The 25942-nt window shown below is 50.0% G+C and overlaps 1 protein-coding gene and 1 pseudogene across 4 annotated transcripts in view; both read right to left on the reverse strand.

Moving 5' to 3' along the window:
• Positions 1–432: 432 nt before the first annotated feature.
• Positions 433–1223, reverse strand: LOC142840399 (endoplasmic reticulum membrane protein complex subunit 7 pseudogene; annotated as a pseudogene).
• A 569-nt stretch (positions 1224–1792) lies between these two features.
• Positions 1793–25942, reverse strand: part of Stard8 (StAR related lipid transfer domain containing 8) — a 77195-nt gene continuing 53045 nt past the window's right edge. For 3 of the 4 annotated variants that reach the window (XM_075957270.1, XM_075957271.1, XM_075957269.1), the window contains 13 exons: positions 15767–15838; positions 12680–12761; positions 11712–11775; positions 9156–10552; positions 8385–8558; positions 7498–7657; positions 6830–7028; positions 6236–6446; positions 5893–6007; positions 4740–4964; positions 3666–3883; positions 3384–3560; positions 1793–3214 (listed from right to left, as the gene is read on the reverse strand). In XM_075957270.1, coding sequence (XP_075813385.1) covers positions 3097–3214; positions 3384–3560; positions 3666–3883; positions 4740–4964; positions 5893–6007; positions 6236–6446; positions 6830–7028; positions 7498–7657; positions 8385–8558; positions 9156–10552; positions 11712–11775; positions 12680–12761; positions 15767–15838 — 3212 coding nt within the window. In that variant the 3' untranslated portion in view covers positions 1793–3096. The remainder of the gene's footprint in view (positions 3215–3383; positions 3561–3665; positions 3884–4739; positions 4965–5892; positions 6008–6235; positions 6447–6829; positions 7029–7497; positions 7658–8384; positions 8559–9155; positions 10553–11711; positions 11776–12679; positions 12762–15766; positions 15839–25942) is intronic. The other variant, XM_075957272.1, reaches the window with a different exon arrangement.

The raw sequence follows: 25942 nt of genomic DNA on the forward strand, positions 1-25942 counted from the left end.
TTGCTTTCTAGATTGACAGTTTTTTAATAAACACAATGGAAAGTAAGTAGTACTTCATATATTTTAGTAATATCATTTCAGTGACATCAGTATTGACCTCATAGAGAGGGAGGATAAAAGCTGGATTTTCTTGTGTGCCATGTATAGGACATGTGTAAAGAAGTTCACATAGACAACAGTTGTATAGCATGAACCCTAGGGATGACTTGGTTTACCATAATTGCTCCAGACCATTTTGCATCAAAACTTGGATGCCACACGGTGTTGTCTTGTTTCTACGATGCCAGATGTGACCCCGACTACTTCCTTTTGGATTGCCCCCACTTGCCTGTTTTACTTCTGCTGCTGATGTTTCTAGATTTGCCAGATTTGGGGAGAGTCTTGTCTTGAACTTGGAACCCAGCAACTCATGTTGGGATTGAACATACACATTCACCACTCTGTCTTTTGTCTCATGTCAGGATTACTTGTGTTGACCACTTTTGGCAGAAGTACAAATATCAATGAGGAAAAACCATCATCACAACTATTGGCTTCATCAGAGAGTCTGTCCAGCCCTATGATCCAGTCCTAATAAAGTATGAAGGCTGGCCGGGTATGGTGGCGCACACCTTTGATCCCAGCACTCGGGAGGCAGAGGCAGGCGGATCTCTGAGATCGATGTCAGCCTGGTCTACAGAGTGAGTTCCAGGACATCAAGGGTTGATAAACAGAGAAACCTTGCCTTGAAAAACCAAAATAAATAAATAAATAAATGATAAAATTAAGAAAGCGGACCTGAAGATTTCATTTGGAGAGGATGGAGTAATCTGAGCACTTCTGTTGATTTGAATGGAATTCACATATCTTGCTTTTTTTCCTTTTGAAGTGATATTGACTCAGGGAGGATCAAATTTGGAAGCTGGAGAAAAACTTCTACTACATATGGAATACCATGAACTACAAAACTCCCATCTGTCTTAAGGAAACCAACACACTCTTCTTCGTCTACCAGCATTCAAGCCATGAAAATCCCAGTCCTGAGGCTTCACCCCTGAAACAACTGCATGCCCCTTAATCTTGAAACAATCTCTTAGACTAATCCCACCGTCTCCCGGACCCTCAGCAGCAGCCCTGGACACCTCTGATTTTTTGGCATCCCCTGCTAGTAGCAGCAGTAGGGTGGAAAAGCCCCCCCCCCCAGAGTGCCCCAAATGACAGCAGGTCTGCGGGTCCAGGCCCATAGCCCACAGCTTAAAAGTTTTGTGGCCACAACAAAATGGCAAATTCAAGCTCTTTCCTTTGGGAAATTCAAACAGAACCTGGCTTAGACACTCCAATGCTTTGCGGCCTCAATGCACCCAGCCCTCTTTTAGGGTGTCATGTATGTGGCACAGGACCCCTCCCAAGCCTCTGAGGACTGCATCCCTACTGCTTTTGCTTTGCCCAAGCTGCATAGGAGTGGAAAGGAGGAGACCTGAGCCCGGAACACCCCTCATTAGAGCTATTATGGACTCGTGAGGGCATGGTACAGGCTGGTACTCAAATCCAGGACCCTGGCCTAGGCATAGGATGGAGTTTGAAGTTTGTGTCTGAGTCTGGGCTTCTCCAGATTCTGCCTGCCTTCCCAATCCTCTTCCCAAGACAAGAGGTCTTCCCTTTCCCCCATGTGTTACCCCAAGTCCTGACACCATGTGTTGGTATCAGCAGAATGCAAGGAAAATGCTCACAATCTGTGACCTATGGGTATGGTTGCAACCCCAGGCCCCAGCCCATTGTCTCAGCAAAAAGACATCCACAGAGGCAGTGCACATCTCCAGTCATGCTTTATTGTTCTGCAGAGGGAACTGCTGTGGCCTGCTCTTCACCTCTCATCTCTCATTAGAACAGAAGTGTCGTAGCCCAGGCCCTCCAGATCCTGCTCCCACCCAGAGATTATAATGTACTCAAGAGGGAGTTGTTGTGTGTGCATGCAGATATGTGTGTATATGTATTGATATATACATATGTATATATATACATATACACATATATATTCTGGCTGTACAGTATTTATAGGTACAGAGAAAAACAAGATAAACATTACAATGATAGCTGCAACCCAACACAATCCAGTTTCCTTAGCCAAAGACAAAGAAAGCACCACTTGTCCTCCGAATGGTTGCTAGATTTCTATCTGAACAAATATAGCCACTGGGTGGGATAGATTGGGCTGGAATCAGGGCCTGGATGGCTAAGGGAAGAAGCCCTTTGTTTTTGTTCAGTGTGTTTGATTTAGGTCAGGATAGTTCTTATAGACCACCCACCATGGGCAAAAAGCATGAAGATACATTTGTACATCTTGCTGCCACTGTCAGCTTTGGCCTGGCCTGTGTCGTGGGAATGACCTAATTTACCTGTAGCTATGGCCATGAGTGGCCAAAGGCTGCCCACAACTCTAGGGAGTAACAAAGCAAGTGTGGACCAAAGCAAGGGAGTATGGTTAATTGGTGTCTTGGGGATTGAGAAAGAAAGGTTCTCCACCCTTATATCCCAAACTATCCCAATTTGTCATGTTACCTACCTAGTATGGGCCCATAGGGCCATCCTCAACCTGCCTCATAAGTCAGCATCATGTTTACAGAAATAAAGTGGATTGTGATCATTGGTGCTTTCCTGTGCTGTACCCCAGCCGTTGCTCCAGACCTGTATTCAGGGTCAATGTTGGCCCCAAAGGCAGGATCAGAACCTCCAATCCAAACTCAAAAGAACCCTAGCAGCAAGCAAGATGGCTTGCCTTCTTGGTATGCAGAGAGCCCGGGTTGCACAATGCTCTCCACCTTCTTCCCCTTCTCAGTAGGTAGCTGCCTGGAGATCAAGATACAGCAGGGTCTTCTTGGTCAGGTGGGCAGCAGCAGTCTTCTTGCTTTGGTGAGAACAGAATGCAGTGTGGGGGGTGAAGGGAGGTGGAGATAGGCCACCTGCACTCTCTTCTCTTGTGTATGTGCAGACTAGCATTAGGATGTAAGCTGACAGGCAGATGGCCACCTGGGCCTGGCTCTGTCCCTAGGGGTGTCTCAGTTCTTCTTCCCATTCATTTCTTTGGTAGCAGAGGCCTAGGCAACACCAGTCTAAGGCTCACAACTTGGTTTCAGGGCCAGCTGCCTGAAGTGTGGGGAAAGAGTCCCGGATCTTTGCCACTTCCATGGCACACAAGTGCCCAAAGACTTTGTTGTACCAGTCAGGAGAACGGCCCCTGGGGAGGAAGAGGTAGGGAGACATGAGAAATTGGGTTTCCATTGGGGCCTTTGTCAGGGAGAAGGAAGAAAGGAACTCTCTTTCACAATGGGGCTCACTGACATAGGGCAGAGGCAAGGGATGGACTCAGGGCCAAGAGTGTGAGGCAAACAGCCCAAGTCTGGTACCTGAGGTCAGCGCGGCAGATATGAGTGAGGCGAGAGCGGCCAAGGCCACAGGGCTCCATGAGGTACTGGGAAGTAAGCATGAGGGCCCGCACTCCAGACTCTGGCACGGGTTGCTCAGGATCCAGGGACTGGGAGACAAGGAGGCATCCACCACGAGGCAGGTCTGAGCGCCACATCCTGGAACACAGACAGCCAGACCCCATGTTCAGATCCTTGCTGCTGGCTCCTGCCCCACCTTTCTGGTCCCTGAAGCACAGCAGGGTGGTAGCAGTAGCCCCTCACCTGAGCACCACAAAGTCACGGCAAGGATGGGGTGCCATGCTGTCAGTGACATAGTGGTACAGCTCCACCCCTGGCATCAGGGCTTCCAGCACCTGGGCCCGCAGTAGGTCCTCATCCCACAGGGCCCGCTCTCGCAGGACACGATGCAGCACCACAGCTGGAGGGGCAGCCACTTCTGTAGATGCCTTCCACATCCGCAGGGGGTGACCGTCTGGTGCCTACAAGCCAAAGGGATGAGGTTAGGAACACTGCAATGGGAGAGCACTCCAAATTCATGCCAGGCCAGGTCTCAGGCTAAAGAGCCTAGAATTCCCTTCCTGTAGCTACTAGGCTCCTCTGATGAACAGCTCTAGATTCAGATAAACAGGTAGACACCCCTGTTTCTCTGTCCTTCTCACATGTCTGCTCTTCAGTCTGCTCTAGAGCAAAAGGCAATGATGGATCCCAGGCATTTAGACGCTTGCTGGGCCTATGACAATGGGCACAGCATGTGATATTTTTGGATGCAGGAAGAGAGGGGTGATTTTGCATGTGCCATACTCTTTGCCAGCTCCCTACCTTGACCCCATGGTGAAGATTAGTCATGATCATTCTATCACAGAAAATACCTGGCTCAAAATGTCACTCAAGATTAATATCCCAGAAAGAACAAGGCTACTAACAGAGGGGCATTGTTAGGAGCCACCTCCAGCTCTGACCATGACTAAACGTGGCCTGGGAGCGGTCTTAGTCGGGAGTAAGTCAGTTCAGATAGCAGGACAGCACGAACAGAAACAGAGAGTGGAGGGATCACAAGGGGTGTTGCCTGTTCAGGGCCGAAGGAAACCCAGGCATTTCAGGGAGCTATCGTGGTGGTACTGAGTCTGAAGTAGAACTGTGGAAAAGAACTCAGGAAGGCGTCCACAGAGGGATGCACTGGACTCATATGGTTTCTGACTCCTTCAGACACTTGTGCAGCTGGCTGCCATCTTCCAAGTACCAGGCACAGGCCCGGTAAGGTTGACTGAGCAACTCTCTGGGGCAGACCCAGGGCTCTCTCCCAGCCTACAACAAGATGAAGAGTGGGGTGCTCACCTTCCTACAAGCCAGTTCTGTGTGCTGGGGCCCTGGCACATTGGTCCAACCCTTGAAGCGTTCTGCAGCATCCCGAAGCAGCTCCTGCACACTCTCCTCCATGTAAAGGCTGAGACTCACTCCAGCAGCCTGTGCCTGCCTGAGCTCAGCCAGGGCTGGTCCAGGGGGGCTGAGTTCAGCTGCACTATATGAACCACACAGTTGCACCACCATATCCTGGGGCACCTGGAAGGGCACACACACATAGACACACTGAGTGGGTGCTGTGGAGAGCAGGGCACCCCACAAGTGTCAGTGTTAAGACAGTAGAGAGGCACGGCTACGGCCCTGCAGTGGGACAGATAAGAAACTGACGAAGAAGGGTCACGAATTAGTCTAGCAGCATGTGACAAGCTGGGCCTCTTGCCTGACTTGGAGGCTGTGATGGCTGATCTTGCTTGTCAAGTTGACTAAAACTGGAATCAACTAAAAATCAAGCAGCTGGGCACACTTGTGGAGGATTTGCTTTACTAGATCCTTTGAGGTGGGAAGACCCACCCTAAATTGAGGCCATTTGAGGCCGGAACACCCACCCTAAATCTGAGCCACACCTTCTGGTGCCAGCCCACATGAAAGAATATGTTTGAAAGCCTTTTGCTTTTACACTGCTTGCCCTCACTCTTGCTGGCAAGTTTATCCCTCCTGCTGCTGAGGCATCCCTTCCCTGGTATTAGAACCTATTTTAGGATTCCAACAGAGATCAAAAACCAGCCTCATGGACTGAACAACTACTGTGACCTTTCTACTGGGAGGCAGCCATTGTTGGACTAGTCTGACCACAGCCTGTAAGCCATTCTAATAAGCCACATGCACACATGCACACACACATCCATTCTATCAGTTCTGTTCCTGTAGGGAAGTGGCTTTCAACCTTCCTAATGATGCAACTCTTCAGTACAGTTCCTCACGCTGTGGTGACCCCCAACCACAAAATTATTTTCATTGCTACTTCGAAACTGCAATTTTGCTACTGTTATGAATCGTAATGCGAATATTTTTGGAGATAGAGGTTTGCCAGAGGGGTTGTAACTCACAGGTTGAGAACCTGATACAGGGTCCAAAGGTCAGGGCTGCTAATTCTCACAGTCAGGTGCCATGGCCTTGCCAGACTCACCTGGAAAAGTTTCTTGCAGTCACTGATCATGTGTGACAGGCCCTGGGTGGCAGCCATGTTCTCACTCAAGTCCCTGGGGCCCGGCCGACCAACCAGGCTGCGTTTGCTTTTGATCCTGGAGGGAGAGAGGGAAAGAGCAGGATGGCACCAAGGCACCAGACAAGATGAGTGAGAGCTGCCTCTCAATAAAGTCACCTGGTGTCCTTTAGACATGGCAAGCTTCACAGTGGCGAAGGCTAAAACTCCTTGGTACAAGGGGAGGAATAGCACTAATAGCTCCCCAGGCTGAACGTTCTGGGAAGCCAAATTCGGGACTGGGGTCTGCATGCGCTACCCGGCTCACCTGGGAGAAGGGCTATCCTTCTTGGACACATTGAGGTGGAAGATGGAGGGTGCCAGGCACACTGCTAGGTTGCCAGCTGTCATCTGGTTTTCCTCTGCAGAGGCAATGTCACTTAGGAAGTAGAGCAGGGTCTGCAGCACTTCTCGGTTCTCATCGGGGAGCAGCAAGGTGGCAGCTTGCGCTGCTGCCAGCCACTGTTCTTTGGGGAGGACTGCAGGACAGGAAGGTCAGAAGGGCCTTCTTTATTTCTCCAGAAGCACCAGCAGCAAGCTTCTTGTTTTCCAGAATGTACAAGGCCCGACAGTCTCCAAAGAAAAGGATCAGGATGGGCTCTGGCGACTAGCTCAAGCACTGCTCTGATATTCAGGGCAGGCTTTTGGAAGGTCCTTTCCTCAGGGCCTCAGTCTATCCTACCAAAAATGGGTTTGAGGGGGAGTAGAATGTGGTCCCTTCGCCAAGCATCTTTTCAAATTCAGAAAGTGAATGTTCCCATGAGCTCACGTGGCCAGCTGCCAGGTTTGCTTCCCAGAAGCCCTCAGTATCAGGCAGGCTGAGTGCGGAGCAGGTTAATAAAGAGGGGTACAGGGGACTTACGCTGATAGATCTGCAGGAAAGTGGTGGTGAGCTTGCTGGTGAAAATGGGCTCAGGAAGATCCCGGAAATACTGCTTCAGTAGGTCAGCCACGTCATAGGCCGACTGGCCCTCATAACAGACGTTGTCAGGGGAGGTCTCATTCATTTGGCGCAGGCTCTGGATCCTAGACTTGACCCCAGACTTGCGGAAGATGCCCACCTGACCCATTGAAAGGAAGGAATAACATGATATGCAGAGGAGAAGGGAGACTGTGAGGGCTGCCCAGGACTGGGGTGGCAGGAACATAGGCCATCTTGGAGACCAGGGAGCCTGGCAGGCTTCCCGATGGGCTCAGCAAGTCCAGAGAGAAAGTTGTTTACAGCCTGGTGCCAAAGAGAAAGATAGCTGTCATGGGGATGAGGATGAACAGGTGGCCTTAGGCTAAGGCAGGTCCTGAGACTAGGGGGACTGCAAAGCTGGGGGCAGGAAGAAGTTGCCCCCAAAGTGGGCAAAAGGCTCCATCCATAAAGAAAGGAAGGGAGCTTTGGCATCATCCCTGCTGAGGCTTGCAAGGGAAGGAAAGGTTTCTGGAGAGTAGTCCAACCCAAGAGGGATGGCAGAGCAGTCAGCCTAGGGCCTTGTCACCTCCCAACACCACTTCTCTGCAGGCTTCCTGAGGACTACTCACCTGATCTAGGCACTGGCTCCGTAGGTAGCGCATGGCTTGCTGGATGCTTTGGGGCAGAGGCTGGCCGGTGCGCTGCACATGAATGAGGGGTGGTACTCCAAATACATGGTGCCCCCGGTAGTCTGGGGTCTTATTCCTTTTCATAAACTTGGGCACTGACCTGTTTGGGGGTTAACAAGCGATCAGGAAGAGAGATCTCAGTTGGAAGGCTATCAATCATCTAGAAATGAGAGGAGTAGCGAACACAGTATGTCCTCAGAAGCCACATGGACAAAGGTTCCCTCAACGATAACTCATGTGGCCAGCGGTAGGTCTTGAACTTAGAGGAAGAGCCGCTAGGAAGGGAAAGTACACCTACTAGGTCAGAAAGGCCTTCCTAGAGGACGTGGTAAGTCAGCTGATTCTTGCAGGACAGAGTGGTGTTGTTCACGGAAGTAATAAGGCAAAGGCAGAGGACAGCAAGTGCAAAGGCAAAAACGCTCAGAGAAGAGCGACGAGTCCCACAGGCCATCATGATTCTGCTTGGGAAAGGCTGACAAAAGAGCCAGAAGGATGGGGCCACCCCAGGACATGAAAGGATCATGAGAGAAAGGAATTGACACTGGGAAGCCATGGGGCTGTTTATTTACTCAATACATGACCACCGAAGTGTACTTTAGGACAATCTCACGGATGGTGCATGGAGGCTGGGAAGGACAGCTGGAAGACCTGGGGATTTCCAGACCACATCTATCCTTACCCGACCCTTTCAGCCTCCTGGAACAGTATCATTCCACTGGCCTGTGCGCTCAGCCTGCCGGTCTATCCTGCCTCTGGGCTGTGATCCCAGGACATAGAGCCTAGGAAAGTCCATAGCTTCTGTCCTGCATGGCTCAGGAGACACTCACCAGACCCAGGCCTGTTTGTGGGGCACAGTGTACTTCTCCATGAAGCCAGTGAGCCGCAGCAGCGAGCCCTTGTGAAGCAGGTTGATCTGGCCTGCAAACTGCCGGTTGATCTCCAGCGACTCTGAGTTGAGGCTGGGGCGGTGGGAGTTCTGGAAGCTGTGCCAGCGGAGTTTCCTGAAGTGAGAGGGGCAAAGAGCATCAGAGACACAGTTTTGCTAACCCTTAGAAAAGGCCATGTCCTTTTGGCTCTTTTTTTTTTTATCTCCCCAAGGAAAGGAAGTACAGGGAGGCGGAGGCACATTGAGTACTACTATGGGGCCTTGGGATGGCAAAAGTTTGCTCTCAGCTTTTATGTCATCTAGGGTTCAAGAAGCTCTCATGGAGGATGGCACCAAGCTCAGACCCATTTAGTCCCCAAAAGGCAGTACTGGTCTCTACCTGTTCTAAGGCTACTGTGGCAAGAAACACTCTTCATCAAAACTGAGGCGAAGAGGCCATCTCTAACACCCCTGTTGCTAAGATGAGGAGAGCAAGGCCAGAAGAGGCAGCATTTCCTCAAGGCCACACTACGGTTAGATCCTGTACTGAGCATTCAGGGCTCCACATTCTTAAGCTCTGTCTCCTTTTCTCTTGGGACAGGCTGCCTGGAAATGATCTCCTGACCCCCCCCCAGAACTTTCCCCTGGGCTTTATGACTAGGAAAGCAGGACAGATAGAAGGCAGAGACTGAGAAGGGACACCACCCCCATCCCTACTACCCCAAACTCCCACCTGCATGGTCTGGTAAGTGAGGCCCCAACACCTGAATCACGTCGCTCGCGGGGCACTGATGCTTGGAGTCCTGCCTGGGCTTCTGCAGCCTCTACCTCATTCACGGAGTTGCCACTGCTGTCAAGTTCACTGGAGGAAACAGCAGTGTCAGAAATGGAGTGTCCTTCTTCCACAGACAGGCTGGAGGCAGAAGCAGGCTCGGCAGCCAAGTTTGCTTCTCGCTCATGGTCCTGGGCCTGGGCTGGAGCCGTAGCCTCGGCCTGTACCAATGGCTCTACCAGAGCAGGGGCCTGAGCCAGTATTATCAGTGGGACCTCCTCCTTGGCTTGGGGTGGAAACTCTCTGAGGACTTGAGACTCTGCCTGGGCTAGATCTTCATCCTGGCCTTCCACCTCAGCTGTGGCTATTTCAATGGATGAAGCAGCTTCCTCCTCTTCCTCCTCTTCCTCTTCCTTATCTCCAGGCCTCAGGTCCGGGTACATGGTCTGAGACCAGAGCTCTACCCGTTGCTGCAGCCCCCACACATGCTCCAGGATGTCATCTAGATGGGCATAGCTGCCTTCGCCCTCCTCATCTCCAGCCTCAGCCTCGGCCTGGAAAGGCTCAGCTGGGTACAGCTCAGGTAAGTTGTCGTAAGTGCTGGCATGGCTGCCTGTGGAACCACAGGAACCCCGGCGCCCTTCATAGCCCCAGCACCTACCTGGCTTCCAATCTGCCAGGTGATGGCCATCATCTGGACAAAGACTTTCAATGGACAAAGAACGAGGGAATGTGCCTGGTTTATGGTCTCCAGGCACATGCACCAGGCAGTCACGCCGGCGAACGGGTTGAGGATGCCGGAATGTGGCTATGGGCCAAGCCTCCCAGGCCTTCTGCGTCTCACCCTCTCTGCTCCGGGCTGAAGTAGTGGCCCTGTTCTTGGCCCTGTAAAATCCAGCTGAGAGAAAGCCACGGCAACTGCGGAAAGATGAAGCCTTGGTGGCCTTTTCCGAGGTGGCCAGGCGTTGCTCAGGCTCTGTTTGGCGATTGTCACCCTTTTCCTTCCTCCTTAGAGATTCAAGGTGCTTGAGGAAGCTTCGAGAATAATGCTTCTTTACTTTGTCTTGAGCAGCCTCCTGGCCCTGGGTGGGACTAAGGAAGGGCTGGTTATTTGGGATGGGGACACGATCTAGCAAGGCCAGGTCTGCTGACTCTGGTGAGAGGCTCACAGAGATGGCCGGCAGGGAGGCGGCACTGAGCTCAGTGAGGACACTTTCACAGCTTGAGGTCCCCAGAAGGCTGGGGCTTGGTGGGGCCAGCAGGGCAGAAGAGCCCATGGGGGACCCACATTTGCTTTCCTGCTCAAAGGCCCAGTGGCTGCTGATGGTGCATTGTTCTTCCTCTTCGGAGTCTTCATCCTGGGGAGGCATCATAGGGAGGGGTCACAAAAGCCCGACAGACAAGTACCAGCTTGTGCCTTACTCTGCTTCCAAATGCTCTAGGGTGGAGCAGGGTGAAGAGCTTTGCTTTCTGGGAGAGGGCCTGGCCTGCGAATGGAAAGCTGGCTCTGGGAGTGTTGTAGGAAACCAGGACTCACAGCCAGTCTGGATGTATGATGATGGCCATCTAACCCGCTACCGCCATTTCACAGACAGGAAATCCCACAAACCAGAAGCTATGTGCCCAGCATTATGTACTGTCATGGTTATGTCAGTGGCAGAGATTCTTAAATATTTAGAGGCTGTAGTCTTAGATTAAAATTATGCTCTCTAAGAACTGGAGAGGATTTTAGATGTTCTGATCCATTTTCTCCTTGGCAAGGTGAGGAAACTGAGACCAGACAGGGCACTTAGTAGTCAGTGACAGAAATGCCCCAGGCCAGGGATCTGTCAGTGTGGCTACCCTACCTGAATGCAGGCCTCTGGTGGGGAAAGCTCCAGAGGACACCAACAGTACTTGTCCCCAGGAAACAATGAAGCCATGAGGCTTACTTTTAAGGCCATGTACAGACAGAGGCCTTATGGCTTCTATAAGAAATGGACAAATTGGAAAGGCTTTAAACAGATATGAATCCAGTCCCCTAACTCATTGTAGTGATGGAGAAAATGAGGCTATGGACCAAGGAAGTAAGATCTTAGGTGGTAAGGCTGTGGTGACCCTGACTTCTAAGACCATAGAGGCCATGATCTTTCTGCCACATTACCCAGTCTCTTCTCCCATTCAAGGAATCTTAGCCATGACAAACAGAACAGCAGTGGTTTTCTCCTAAGTGAGTGCATTTCTCTAAGGAATGCCATCACTGGGTCATGTGACTGACAAAAACCGAAGGGAGTGGTGGTTTGAGTAGGGTAGGGTCAGGTATGAGCCAGGGTGCTTGTTCCCACATGCTCCTATAGGGGAAGTTCCTCAAAACCCTAAGTGAGCTCATAGGGCCTGCAGTATACGAAATCCCTTGGTCTCCACCCCCATGCTAGAGACCCTGAACTCCTTGGATAAGGGAGTTTGTTCACAAATGCATGTTCTGGGATTTTCCCAGGTGCTGGGAGACCACAGACCTCGCCCCTTGCCGGGATTCACCTGTTTGCATTGAAAATGAACCTCGAGCTTCATCGAAGCACAGTTGTTCAAGGTCATCAGCCTCCTGCAACACAAAGTAGGTGTTCACCCAAGGTTCCTAATTCCCCAGAGGGTGGCACTTTCAAGATGCCATCCACCATTTCCCATGGTCTTCAGCATGGTGCTGGGGAGATGAAAGCGCTGTCCTCCAGGTACTGATAGATATAGAAAAACAAACTACTGCAGGTGCGATCAGTTGGAGAAAAGAGCATGCGGAAGGCACAGAGACACACCGAGGATGAGACCAGTAACTTTCAGGATGAGATGCAGTACAGTCAAAGAAGGCTTCCTGGAAAGCAGAGGGGCATTCTGAGGATAAGAGAAGCAGGGCAGCAATTCTAGACTTCTACAGGAGCCTGTCACAAGGTAACAGGGCACAGTCGGTCAACAAAGAAACTAGTGGGAGAGAATGTGATCAAAGGTAAAGGAGGGCAAAAGAAGGATGGCAAACGCCATGCTGAAAAGGTTTTGTACTTTTGCCTATAGGCAGTGGCAGATTCTAAAGAGGGGAAAGTACCCACCTGGAGTTTTAAAAACCTGATTCTGGTGGCTATAGGGAGAATAGCTTTGTATGGAAGGAGGAGCAGAATACAGAGGCCAGCTGGCAAGGTGACTTTAATAGATTTAAGGAGAAATCATGGCTTAGCCTTAGGAAACATCAGAACTGGTTTAAGTAGAAACAGACTGAAACCAAAGCATGCTTTGAGGAATTTGAATCAAGAAATGATCCGGATCTTCTAGTTACAGCGACAGGGGTAGAGAAAAGTTTGAGAGACACAGTAACCACAATGAGCAATGGGATTGCAGAAAATGAGCCCCATTGATAAATTACGTTCCCCTATAATAGAAGGTACAAAGAGGTTGTCATTTCCACGAGGAAGCACAAAACTGGTACCAAGGCTTCTTAGGCCTGGCCCTCAATCCCCTACCTGCACAGGGCCCCCAGAGAGTCCTGGTCCAGAAAACTGTAGTCCTTCTTCACAGAGCCAATATCCAGGGGGAACACACCCTCTGTGTGGGGGAAAGAAGCAAAGATGAGTCTGGCAGGGGATCAGAAATGACCCCAGATACCCTTCAACTGCACTGGGTTGGGGTGAGGAAGAAAGGAAGCAAGAAGGCAAGGGCCAAAGCAAAAGGGAAAGCTAGGAATAAAACAGAGGTGGTAGGTTTGGCTCTTAAGGTTTCTCTAATCCTTAGACCTTAGACCCACAGGGATCACATACCAGATATTTACATTATGAATCATAGTTACAGTTAGGAAGTAGCAATGAAATAATTTTATGGTTAGGGGTCGGTTATCACAGCATGAGAAACTGTATTAAAGGGTCACGGCATTATAAAGGTTGAGAACCACTCAGAACTTGAGACCCATGCCTAACAGTCTAAGGCATGGGTTGAAGGCTTAAGTCTCCAGGGGCAGGTGCCCAGAATGTGGTGGAGCCTTTAGGAAGGAGGGCCCAGGGGAAGGAGCTAAAGCATTGAATGGGTATTAGAATTTCCCTCCTATCCACACTATCCCTCCTAGCCCTCCCTTCTTAGCCCACCATGAGGGATGAAGCTTTCCTCCACTCTGCATTTCCACCATGACATTCTATCTGGCCACAGGCCCAAAGCAACAGAACCAAGCAACCATGGATGAAAACCATAAGGCCAAATAAATTGCCCCTTTTTCTAAGTTGCTTATCTCAGTGCCTTAGTTAGGGTTTCTATTGCTGTGAAGAGACACCGTGACCAAAGCAACTCTTATATAGGAAAACATTTAATGGCTGGCTTACAGTTTCAGAGGTTTAGTCCATTAGCATCATGGTGGACATGCAGGCATGCAGGCAGATATGGTGCTGGAGAAGGAGACGAGAGTTCTACGGCCCGCCGTTCCTATTACTACATTCTATATCTTGCAGGCGACAGGAAATGAACTAAGATACTGGACACAGCTTGAGCATATATAAGACCTCAAAGCCTGCCTCCACAGTGACTCACTTCCTCCAACAAGGCCATACCTACTCCAACAAAGTCACACCTCCTAATAGGGCCACTCCCTGTGAGCTTCTGGGAGCCAATTGCATTCAAACTGCCACACTCAGGTATTGTGTCACACGGAAAGAAGGCTAATGAGCCTGGGGGAACCTAGGGAGGTCAGAGTTGGTAATTAAGGGAAAAGCCAGAGAAGTCTAGGAGGTCTGAGCTGAAATGAACCGTGTAAAGTATGTCCAGGCCCAGACAACAGGCCTGAGCTTTTCAATGACTGCCAACATCCACCTTGAGCTCTTCTCTTTCATTTGAATTCTGGACTTTCAGACAGGCAATCTCCTGCGAGTCCAAGGCAAATTATGGGGTGTAGGGGGGAACAAGGTCAGAGGGAAAAGCATGTAGCTATACAGTGTCTATCCAAAGCAGTGGGAGCCATCTCCCCAGGACTCGGAAAGGAAAGCAAAAAGGAAGACAACGTGGAGAGAGGGGAGAAAGGTCAAGCCATTCACACATCTGCTCATTCAACTGATACTGATGCCAGTTCATGCTGGGTACTGTGCAAGGTAGTAGTGAAGAACACAAAATTGCGGTCCCTACCTTCAAGGAATTGACACTCACACAGGTAACAGGCAGCAAGCAATACACAAACCACAGATAACACAAACGCCATAACAAACCTGATCCAGGGTGACAGAGCAAATAAAGGCTGGGGCAGGAATGGCTACTTGATGAGACGGAGTCAGACCAGGCCTTTCTGGGGGAGATTTCTGAGACAGAATGCCTGAAGGCTGAGAAAAAGCTGGCTAAGCAGAGAAACTAGAACAAGTTTCAGCCAGAAATAACACAAATACCAAGGTTCTGATGAGGGAGAGACCAGGGAAGGAGCAGGGAGTAGACAGGAGCCAATGGTGTCGCCAATCAAGGAGAGCAGTGGTCAGGCAGGGTGCAATATTGATTGGTCTCTGCCTCATCAGAGCACATGAGCCACGTGGTCTCAGGCTGTGGTCAACAGGCCTGGGGCACTGAAAGCGAAGCATGGAGTTCAAAGAAGGATCCTGGTGCGTTATTCCGGGTGAGCAGTGGTGGAGCGCAGCAGGCCTGGGAGTGGAGGTGTTAGGGAATGCATTCACTTTGGAAGAAGAAAAGACTAGCAGGACATCTAGCCACAGGGAAGAAGGGAATTCAAGGGTAACTCCTGGCTATATGGAACCTGAGCAACAGAGTGGACAGAGTTGCTTTAGGCAGATCTCAGAGGTACCTGCTAGACCCACAGCATAAAGACATTGAGTTGGTGGCTGATTAGATGTACCATAAGCTCTGAAACGAGGTCTGGACAGACCCATTCAGAGCTGTCACAGAAAAGATGAATGAGCATCTTCAAGAAAATAAACACAGAGAAAGCAAAGGGTCTAGACTGAGCCCTGGAATACCCTAATATTTAGATGCCAGTTAGAGGAAGCAGAGTCAGCAAACAGAGGGCAGCAGCCAGAGATGAAGAGGCAGGCGGAGGTATTTCAGAAGACAAAAGGGAGTGGCTACCAGTGCCGAATACTATGGAGAGAAAAGAGTAAAATGAGGGTCGGGAAGTGGCCATGGAGGTCATGGGTGAGCCTGACAGGATGAAGTAGGGGTGAAGCCAGGGTGCAGCAGGGGTATGTGAACAACAGGGGACGAGGACGCAAGCGTCAAGAACAAAACCCAGGAAACGAAGAGAAATGAAGAAAAACAGAAATGAGGTTATTGCCGTGGGCAAAGTGGGGTCCCACATGAGCCACAAGGGTGCCCAATTCCTCCTTCCCATTGTCACCAGGGTACACACAGTGAGCCGCTAAGACACAAGTGGCACCAGAGCTGGAAGCTGATGAGAGCACTCCCCTAAGGGTCCCGAGCTTCAGGAGTGCAGTCCCTGCACAGCTGGGGGGGGATCGGGAGACACAGGGGTTTTGTGTGGCTGCACTGAGCATGTATTCTACCCAGTTTGCAGATGAAGAGCTGTAGGAGAAAGCGAGTTTTGGAATAGGATAGGGAGAACAACTAAGCTTTACCTTCAAAAAGCTGAGCATACTGAGGGAATCCTGTTGCCCGAAGCCATTCACATGCTTTTTTGGCTTCTGCTTCTAAAACAGAACAGAGGAAAAGAAACAAGCAGAGTTAATTCCAGCACTTGAGAGGCAGACACAGGCGGATCTCTGTGAGTTTGTGGGCAGCCTGGTATACAAAGTGAACTCCAGGGAAAAAAAAGAATAGCATGATACTGGGGGAATACTGCCTCACATCCTGTAGGCAAGCATACCTAGCTCTGATGGTTCAGGAACCGCAAGGAATACACAATGCAACTGGCCAAAGCGCACCCTCTGCTCCCTTGATTCCACTTCCTGTGTCAACCATAGCTTTCCTGAACCTCATTCCTGGCCTGTTGCAAACCCCTCCCACGCTCTCCATTTATGTCCTAGCCCAAAACACACCACCACCATCAGCTGCTAGAATTTCCAGTCTTCCAGGCCCTGGGGAGAGCATCCTAGTTCAGCTAGGAGATATGAGATGTCCAACAGTACTTTCTAATTCCTTTTTCGCTAGCACGGCTACCATCACCCAACCCGCTGAGAGGCAAATCTCATTTCAGCCATAATCACCTGTGAAGAAGGTCCGACTATTCTCACTGCAGCCGCCATATTAACAAACTCGGAAAGGAAATGACTCAAGCCAGGCACAGACACACCTATAATCCCAGAAGTTAGGAGGTAGAGGTAGGCGGGTTGTGAATTCAAGACCAGCCTGGGCTTGAGACATGGAGAAGAGGGGAAGCAAGTGGACAGGATGGGAGAGGAGACTTGCAGTCTCACAGCTGACAGAGTGGCGGTGCGGGACCTGGTCCACGTTAGGGCTGACTCTCCTCTGGCCTTCCAGCCCTTGTGACAGCAGCTGCCCCGGTTCTTTCTCTCCCCACATACTCGTTAATGTCCAGTCCTCCTTCCGCAGAGGACTTCCCAGAACACTCCTGCCTCTCCTTATGGCCTCAAGCCTACTTGTGGAATACTCTAGTGTCGAACCTTAGGCTTTCACAGTGCTGGCCTGTGGGGTCTTGGAGAGTCTTGGAAGAGAAAGGCTTTCTCTTCTGCTCTGGGAGTACCTGACAGAGCTGGATGCAATGGACAGCCAGATCTGAGACACAGAGGAGACCCTCCTGGTCACTAGCAGCAGAGTCCTGGGACTACGCAGCAGCAGCAGCTACTTCTTCCCCATGCAGGCGTTGCCAAGGTACTGCCCAGGGTGGGGGTGGGTGGGTGGGAGGGTAGAACTCTGCTAGCAGTACCTCAGCTTGTCTGACAGGGGGCGATGCAGGTCTGGTAAAAGATTCACCTCCCCAGGTCAGTGGTTCAGGACCAAAGGAAGGGGAAAGATGAAGGGATTACCCACGCCAAGTAAGGGAGCGGTTGAAACATATGGTTTGTCTGCTAGGACAGCTAAGCTGGGTACCACAACCACTTCCTTGTCCTCTGTTTTCACCATAGTCCCAAGAAAAGGCGCTTCTAGGATCTGAGCACCCTGCATTGTTTTCTTGTCATTAGGACGAAAAGAAATATCGGAAGAATGGACAAGGTCAGACTTTCCAGAGAGGTGAGGACAAGAGACAGTGACCTCTAAAGGGTAGCAAGTTTAGTATGGTCACTAATTCTCTGCATGCCAGGAACACATTTATCTGTCTGTCTGTCTATCTATCTATCTATCTATCTATCTATCTACCTATCTGTGTGTGTGCTTCTCACTAGCCCTGCATTAATATTATTTCAAGCTATAGTGTACAAGCACACACAAAATAAAGACAGTAAGTATCCAGTGTAACCCACAATTAAATATCATGACTGAAGCTAAAATCCTGATCATTTAATTCCATGTTCCCATGATATTACATTACCAGTCCTCAGACTCCAGACAAGCAAGGAACCAGTTCTCAGTTCTGACAAATTGTTTTCTGCTCCTTCTTGTTTAGTGAAATCACAGACCTGTGTTCAAATCCTGATGTTGCCAGTCACAAACTCTGACAATGAGCAAGTTACACATCTCTCTATTGCCTCCACTAAAAGGAGCATTAAGAAAAACATGAGGGGAGAGAAAAGCCATCAGCACACTATGCCAAGCACTCAATAACTGTTCCCTCCCAGATCTGGTTTTGAAAGTCCCAAATAAAAGAGAAAAGCCATTGGCACACTATGCCAAGCACTCAATACCTGTGTGCCACCCCCCCCCCCCGATCTTGTTTTGAAAGTCCAAAATAAAGGGAAAACTGGAGAAAGTGGCCTGGCCAACCTGAGTTTCTGTGTCTGAAGGAGTCCCATCAATCTCAGAATTGGAGCCAAATGGCCCAGGGAAGTGAGGTAAAGCAGCAGAGACTTTGGAGGGGCTGCAAGACAAAGAAAGGAGCAAAGGAGTCTGAGGTAGGTCTCAGGACTGAATTCCTCAGCAGCCCTCCAGAGCAGGAATCCAGAGAATGTAATGGGTTATTAGCGAGCAGGATGTCAGGGACACTGACTTCTGACAATGCACCATCTCAGCAAGGCCTGGAGGCCCCGAGGCTCCTTCTCAGATGGAGCAGTCAGGGACATATGTCTTGGTGATTAAGGGGTGAACTAAAGTACTTTGCTTCATCCATCTAACATGTCCCTGCCTGTCAGACTAGGCCAGGGGTGACCTCCCACCCCCACCTACATGAAAGTCAACTCACCTGAGGCTGGAACCAGCACAGCCCAGACCGAGATCTGGCTTATGTGCCCAACAGGAAGAGTGACACTGGGCAGGCTGAGGCGAGTGAGGCAGGAATGTCTGTAGCCCCTGGCCCTAACCTCTGTGTCCAGATGTGCAGATTCCAGAGAACGACTGCCAGCCACTTCAATTGTTATATTCTGCAGCTGGTGCTCTGGCCAAAGCCAGGACAGGTCAGTAACAGCATTCAGCTGGCCAAAACTGGATTCCATCTATATGAAAGCTCAGATTCTCTCCCTGGGGAAGTGCCTAACTTATATAAGCTTCAGAGTCAGGGCACAGGAAAATGGGAAGCTCGAGAGAAGAATCGGGCTCATAGGTCAACCCACAAGTGTCCTTTACAGAGTGTCACAAAAGGGTACCACAAAGCAGTATAGCGGAAGCCTTCTGAAGCCAGTGATAATATATGCACCTCCGTGCATACAAGTCAGAGCATAGATCTTCTTAGCACAGAGCATGTTTATGCAGAGGAGGGATCAAGGTGAAAAGTAGGCATCCTGTTGCTGGCCTAGGTCTGGAACTGTCTTGATTAGAATTTCCCCCTCAATCTAGTCGTTGCTGTTAGACATTAACCTCTTTGGCAGATATTGGTCTTTTTTTCCCCGAGTGTGTGAAATTTTCCAGTGTTCATAGAATGTCAGCAACAGGATGCCTACCTTAAATTAAAAAAAAAAAGACAGTTCCCTGTTTACTGCTTAAATCATCGTGGGCACCTGGCTTCCCGCTCTAAACTATGGTTGCTACATTTATACAATGGGGATCAAAATTCTTGTTAGAACAAGGCCCTCTGACTCGACTAAGCGAGGCACATACGAGCTTCCAGAAACTGAAGCAGCAAGCACAGGGCCTCCACGGGTCCGCAGTAGGTCCTCTGCATACATATTATAGCTATTAGCTTAGTATTTTTATGGGACTCCCAACTGTGAAAATGAGAGGGTCTCTGACTCTTCCTCCAGTAGGGTTGCCATGTCCAACTTCAATATGATAGGTTTTGCTTCATTTTATTATATGTTATTTTGTCATGCTTGGTTGTTATTTCTGAGAAACCTGTTCTTTTCTGATGAGAGACAGAAAGGGAGTGGATCCAGAGGGGAGGGCAGGGGAGGGGGAGGAACTGGGAGGAGTAGAGGGAGGGAAAACTGTAATCAGGATATATTGTATGAGAAAAGAATCTATTTTCAATAAAAGGAAAAAAAGAGTCTGCTGCCAACTTCCTTGGTTAACACACGGGTGTGATCAAACCTTTGGTGATCCTCCTCCTCCTCTCCTTCCTCCCCTCCTCTTCCTGTTTGTTTCTGCGCTGGAGATAGAATCCAGGGCCTCATTTGTCCAGGCTAGGCAAGCTCTCTGCAGCTGAGCCAGACACCCACAGTCTTCCTTTGCTGGGTTTAAATGTGACAAATGAAAGTTGCCATTACACAGAGATAGTTTGGTTAAGGCTGTTTGAACTTTGTAACCTCCTGAGACTTTAAGGCTCATGGAGATGCTGTGTTCGTTCCAGGGAGATGAGAAAGGAGAACTAGGAGGAAGACATAAGGTACCAGGCAACTATGTTCCAAGAGGCAAGCAAGGCCTAACTCAGCCAACAGCATGAACCTTAGTCCAGGGATGGTACCCCTCTTCACATGTGTATCTGCCATAAATTAAGGTCCTTCTGTTGAGATGCTCAGTAATCTGCAAAGGAGCTGCTCAGGCTCCAGGTTCTTTTTTCTCTTTCTCAACCAAAAAAGCCCATCTCAGGCCTGGGCGCCAGGTAAGATAAAAGGCCCGAGGCTGGGAACAAACAGGTGTCCCAAGGACTGACATGAAATTGTCTCTTATTAGTTACTGCTCATGGGTAGTAACGACTCTTGGGTAGATCTCACCATCACCTTCTACTCTATGTGCCCATTAGCTCCTGGGAAGATGTGAAAAATGCTAGTGTCCTGACTATTTAAATTTGAATCTCTTGGGACAAAGTTGCATTTTATTTGTTTCTTTGCTTCTGGGAGCTCTGCAGGTGGTTTCTAGAGTGTGGGAAAGATAAAATCTCCTGCCCTACCAGTCTTGGACAGAGAAATAGACACACACACAGAGAGCCCTGGAAAGATGCTCTCCAGAGGCCGGAATCAGGCATGTAGGCATGTTCGAGCCACTGGTCGAAGTTTGCTCCAGGCCTTGAGGGTACAAACAAGAGTACGACCAACACTAATAGGAGTGCCTATGGTGGGGAGAGGGAAAGGAGTCTGTGGCTGTTCGTGAAGGTCACTTAATCAAATCGTTAGTTGACTGTTCCTGTCTTTCAGAAGCCATAGTAGCCTTTTTTACCTTACTTACTAGCTTCCTGTTTGATAAGGCGTCTCATGACCCCTGTCATAGGTCGAATGCCTCACAAGCAGGGTCTAGTATCAAGGCTGGTCTCTTCCACTTTTAGTGGGAACAGGAGGAAAAGCTAGTATTCCAAGGGTATTGTGATACCGCTGTCTATGGAACAATGTAAGTTCCCAGGGTAGGCTCTGTGAAGCCCTGGGTGGCAGGCCACGGAGCTGCATATCACTACAGGTCCTGTACTGGAGCTAGGAGATGCTAAGCCCTGTCTCAAAATTTCTTAGTTCATTTCTCTTGGCTGATCCAAGGTGCATTTCCTGTTTTCACTCGCCACCCCTGGAGAGGAGCATTTTTAAGACAGAATGGCCTTGAGAGGGGACCTTGTGGCACAGAAGTGACCATCCTTGGCACTGGTCCCAATTGTTCCTTCTGTGTCCTTCTTATGGGCACACTTTACCCACCTAGCCTTTGAGCTTAGCACAGGAATGTGACTCGTAGAGGTGCGGCCAAGAGATGCTGTGACAGGTGACTAGCTGGCTTTCCTACCTCTTTGGGATAGAGAGAAAAAGGTCTTCACGGAACTATCTGGTATTCTGGGGCCACTGAGACTTCCCTTCTTGACCATGAGGTGGAAGAAGGTGGATTAATCCCTGCCAAGTGGAAGGCCTGCACATCCACAGCCACTCTCTACCACTGCGGCTCTTAGCTGGAATGGCCACTCTAACTCAGTTCTGGCAGGGGAAGGAGAAGCAGGGAGGAAGGGAGACAAGACAAAAATAGCTCCCATCCCACATTCCAAACCTCACTGGAGGGGCACCACGGCAAGGGCCGCTGTATTTCAGCCGGCCTACTTTGGCAGTACTAGACACTGGCTGGCCTTCTGCTTGCTAGGTCGTAGGGCAGGATTGGGGCCCTGCTGCACCTGTTCAGATGCCAGCCCGAGTCTCTGCCGGAACTGCAGCTGGATGCCAAGCTCCTCGGGCCATGTGAGCAATACTTTTGGAGTCTTCCTGTCACAAATGAAGGACCGACAAAGCAAACAGCTTAGGAGGGCTATATGGCAGAGGGTGGTAGCAAGGTCCCAAGCCACTAAAGTTTGGGGCTAGCTAGTGTGTATGTGCAGAGCTGCTAAAGTACCGCCCCTCAGACCCTTCATGTCTGCACCTGCTCACAGGGTGAACCTCAAGAGTCTTCACCAAAAGGACTCCCATCGGGGCAAATTTCCTTCCCAGTTGACGATTTCTGAAGCTGTCTTTGATCATCCCAACTAGATGTGAGGGAGAAGGTGGCTGAAGGGTCAATTTCAGTCTTGCCAAGACACCTCAGGTAGCCCTACCAATGTCGTGGTGAGGTGAAGCATAGCTACCTCTGTCAGTGGCGATCCCTTGACTTTATGGGTCAGCCAGCAAGGTGGCAGCCCTGGTATGGAGTTCTATATATATGGAAATCGTACAAGCCCCCCAAGCACAGTGCTCTGGCTCCTCTCCCACTCCCCAAGGTACTGGTTTGAGCCCTGTAAGCAGCTCTAAATAAGAAGACTTGCATGAGCTATGAGGTTAAGTCAATCCTGGCTCACTAGGGCTATTTGAGAATCTGGGTCCAGAGGCAGCCAGGCCTGTGGTCTCCTAGGCTAGCAATTGACACAGCGGGGCCAAAGCAGTCAGTTGACATTCCTACCCAACCCAGGGTTTCCCCGGGACAGTGAAGGTCAAAGCTGCCACCTGCTCTGCTGCAGTTGCTCTATTAGCTTTCTTGCCCCCAGGGGCTCCTGTCCCCAACTTAGTCCCAGGTGCTCTGACAAGGTCACCACAACAAGGAAAGATGTTTGTTTTAATAAGCTATGTGCTATTTCACCCATTCCAGTCTCCAGCCTAGAGGCAAGAGATGCCAACCAAACTAGTCTAAGGCAGAATGCTAGAGCCGCAGGAACTGCTCTCCTCTGCCGTATGGGCCCAAACCTTTGGCCTGAAGCGCAGGCAAACCACTTGACAGTTTTAGCTCCCTTACCAACTTGTGTGTAATATTAGGGGAGCCCCTACCTCTCTCTGAACCTAGTTTCTCATCTTCTGGTTGCTATCCCCCAACCTCTTGAGTGGCAATGGCGCTGGGTGGTTCAGTGGAGGAGCTGGCCTAGATTGTGGAGGAAGATGTGTTTGGTCTTAGGCACCCCAAAAGGGGAATGGGAGGGAAGAGCTCTGCTGATGTTCTTGCCTCAAAAGCCATCCAACACCTTGTCCTCCTGTTTCCTCCTGACTGAGTCATCAGCTTCTGACAAGCACACCCACTAAATGGTCAGGCTTCCCATACACAGCTATGTTCTAGATAGAGTCTCATGCCTAGTGTACCTCAGCTCTCTCTGTCTCTAGTTTCCAATTTCTCCTGTCAACATGTTACCCTACTAGCTTCTCCTCCCAAAGATTCCAATCCTGACCTAGTCACTCTCCTACTCTGCAACCTAATCGGCTCCTCACTGCACAGAACCTAGGGCAGAAACTGGCCTACTCTAAAAAGACACCCAAGTTTCAGACTAGAGTGAGCATCCCTCTGCCCGAGGCCTCCCTGACTGTCTACATCCATCAGCCTGTGAAGCTGCCTTCCCCATTTGACTGGTAGCCCCATTTCACTGGCTTCTATTTGTCTGGGTGCTCCCAAGGCTGTGTGATGAGGGATACTGAATGTTCTGGCAACGCCCAGACAGGAAGCTCTGCTTCCCAACTTAACAGTGTCCCTGCTTCTGGCTCTAGCTTCTGTAGGAACCAGAGCAGAGCATCTATCTACCTGAAGCTTACAGTGAGCGCTGTACTATAAGGCGGCACTGCTTGGCAGAATGCCATGCCCTGGGGCCAAAAGCAATGACTCGGGAACATCCAGATAGGAGACCAGAAAATGAGCTCTGCCTAAGGGTGGAGGCATTCTACCCCAGGGGAGCTATTAGTTCTTCAACTTAGCTTAAGGACGGGCAATAAGGTTCACCTGAAACATTCGCGAGCGCTCATTCCCTCTTCCTTCCCTCTCTGGGCCCACAAAGTCTCAGTGCTGGCTTATTTTGACCCCAGGCCACCACCTCCTCATCCTACTCCCCTTGCCTATTTCCCTTTCCTTTTGCTGAAGCCAAATATAAACTCCTGGGCAGGAAATGCCTTAAAGCAGCCTGGCTCCACCCTGGGATCCAGAAAAAAAAAATTGTCTCTGACAAAAAGGAAATGGGCCTTGAAAGAAGTGACCTCTTCAAGAAGCGAGCAGACACGACTGCTCCCTTCAGCCCTGAAGCCAGCCAGAGAGAGGGGTGGGGTGTGCACGTGGCCAGGGGTAGGGCAGACCATGTGAGTGCTGGGGCCATGGCAGGACCATTGGGAAGAGAACTCCAAATGGCTGTGAAAGGCCTGCCCGGACAGCATTGTGAGGTAAGGTGGGAAGACTGCGGCTGACAACCTAAAGACACAGCTGCTTTCCATCCTTGTTAATGGACTGTGCTCATTAATGGCAATATGGATGATACCAAATTTAACGATTAAGAGCAATGAGTACCAGACAGTCATAGTTACTGAAGAGTTACTGTCTTGCCACCCAAGGACTGCACAGATGGTATTCCTTGGGCTGCAAAGTTTCCCTATGCCTCACTGCCTTTATCTCCGAAATAGGGTTGTAATCACAGAACCAACATGATGTTTTTTTGCAAAGATCAAATGAGATAACAGCCCATTTATCCTGTGTGTGCGTGGTGGAGGGTATGTGCCTGGGTATCTGGGGTGCTGAAAACAGGGCTAACCACTGGTCTCGCACTGATCTCACTAGCCCCAACCTGTGCCCCCCCCAATCCCAGTATGAACCCTTAGCCTGAAATAGTTCCCATCTATGGGAAAAGCACTAGATCATCTCACATTCCATTTGGCGGTCCCAACAACCCTGTCCAAAGCAAGAATTGACTACTGCACAACCAGAAGCCCGAGGCTGTGAAAGGGGTGGAGTCTTCTACTGGGGGACAGATGGAGCAAGGAACCTGCCTAAATGCCAGAACCCTTTCGGCCCATGGGTTCCCATTTCAGCCCCTCTTGGATTTCCCCTCCAAGGTCATTCCCTGTGAACCATGGATGTATTCAAGTTATGGTACATGAGTACCAGGCCGTATGCTAGGCACCGAAGTCTGAAAATACAACAGAAGCAGAGCTCTCCCAGTGTATCTAACCAGAGATGGTGTCTGGCCCATCTGCCACAGGAAAGCAGAGACTAAGACAAACTGTCCTTTGAGGCACCCCTGAAGCTTGTTTTGGAGACAAGATAACAGGGAACAAACTCCAAAGCAGGGGAGCTGGCAGCTAGCACGACCTAAGGAAGGAAGCTTGCAACCCCCGAAGAGTCTAAGATGGGTATACTTGGTGGGGGTGGGGAAGCTAGATGTTCTGGGTAACTCCCCCACCCACATAATCCCAATACAAGCATGGGCCACATGAGCTGAGGAGATCTCACAAGTGTTAATCCACCCAGCCTTCTCCCTGCCCCTACCCACCCACACTTTCTAAATAATGCAACCGGTTGTCAAGACAGCACATTAAAATGTCTCTTCTTCCCCGATGACACCCAGCCCCCTGCTCCCCATCCTCAGTGCAAGAAGGTGCTAATAAAGCAGACCTAGTGCCAATGCCAGAACCACCCCCAAACCCCTCCTACAGGCCCTTCCCAACTCCAGTGACGCTCTAGTTTACAGTCTCTATCCCAAGACTTCATGCTTTTCCTCCTTCTACCTTAGAGATAGGGTGGGGGGCAGAGCCAGTAGGCCAGTGGTTTGGGGGACTGAATACCCAGAAAGACGAGTTGCTGCTAGACATGATGAGCACTTGGAGGGAGAAGAGTGGTGTAAACCAATGCCCTTGCCTTCAGGCCAAGCATCTAGAAAGAGTCTGCCATTAAGGTTACAGGAGGTATCGTCAGAACACCTAGGTCCTCATTTTATCCCCCATTCAGTTGTCTGACCTTGGACATGTCTTTTCTTTAATTGCTTCTTACTCATCTTCTTTATATGTCATAGCTTTAACTGCTTCACAGAATCGTCACAGGAGCTAAGTATGGTAAAAATGTGTCAAGAATCTAGAAGAGGTCACTATGATTGCCATTATCATCATTACCACAGTCTGTTGTAGTGTCACAAATGCCAC

The sequence above is a fragment of the Microtus pennsylvanicus genome, chromosome X, assembly GCF_037038515.1.
Source record: "Microtus pennsylvanicus isolate mMicPen1 chromosome X, mMicPen1.hap1, whole genome shotgun sequence".
In the NCBI taxonomy this organism is placed as follows: Eukaryota; Metazoa; Chordata; class Mammalia; order Rodentia; family Cricetidae; genus Microtus; species Microtus pennsylvanicus.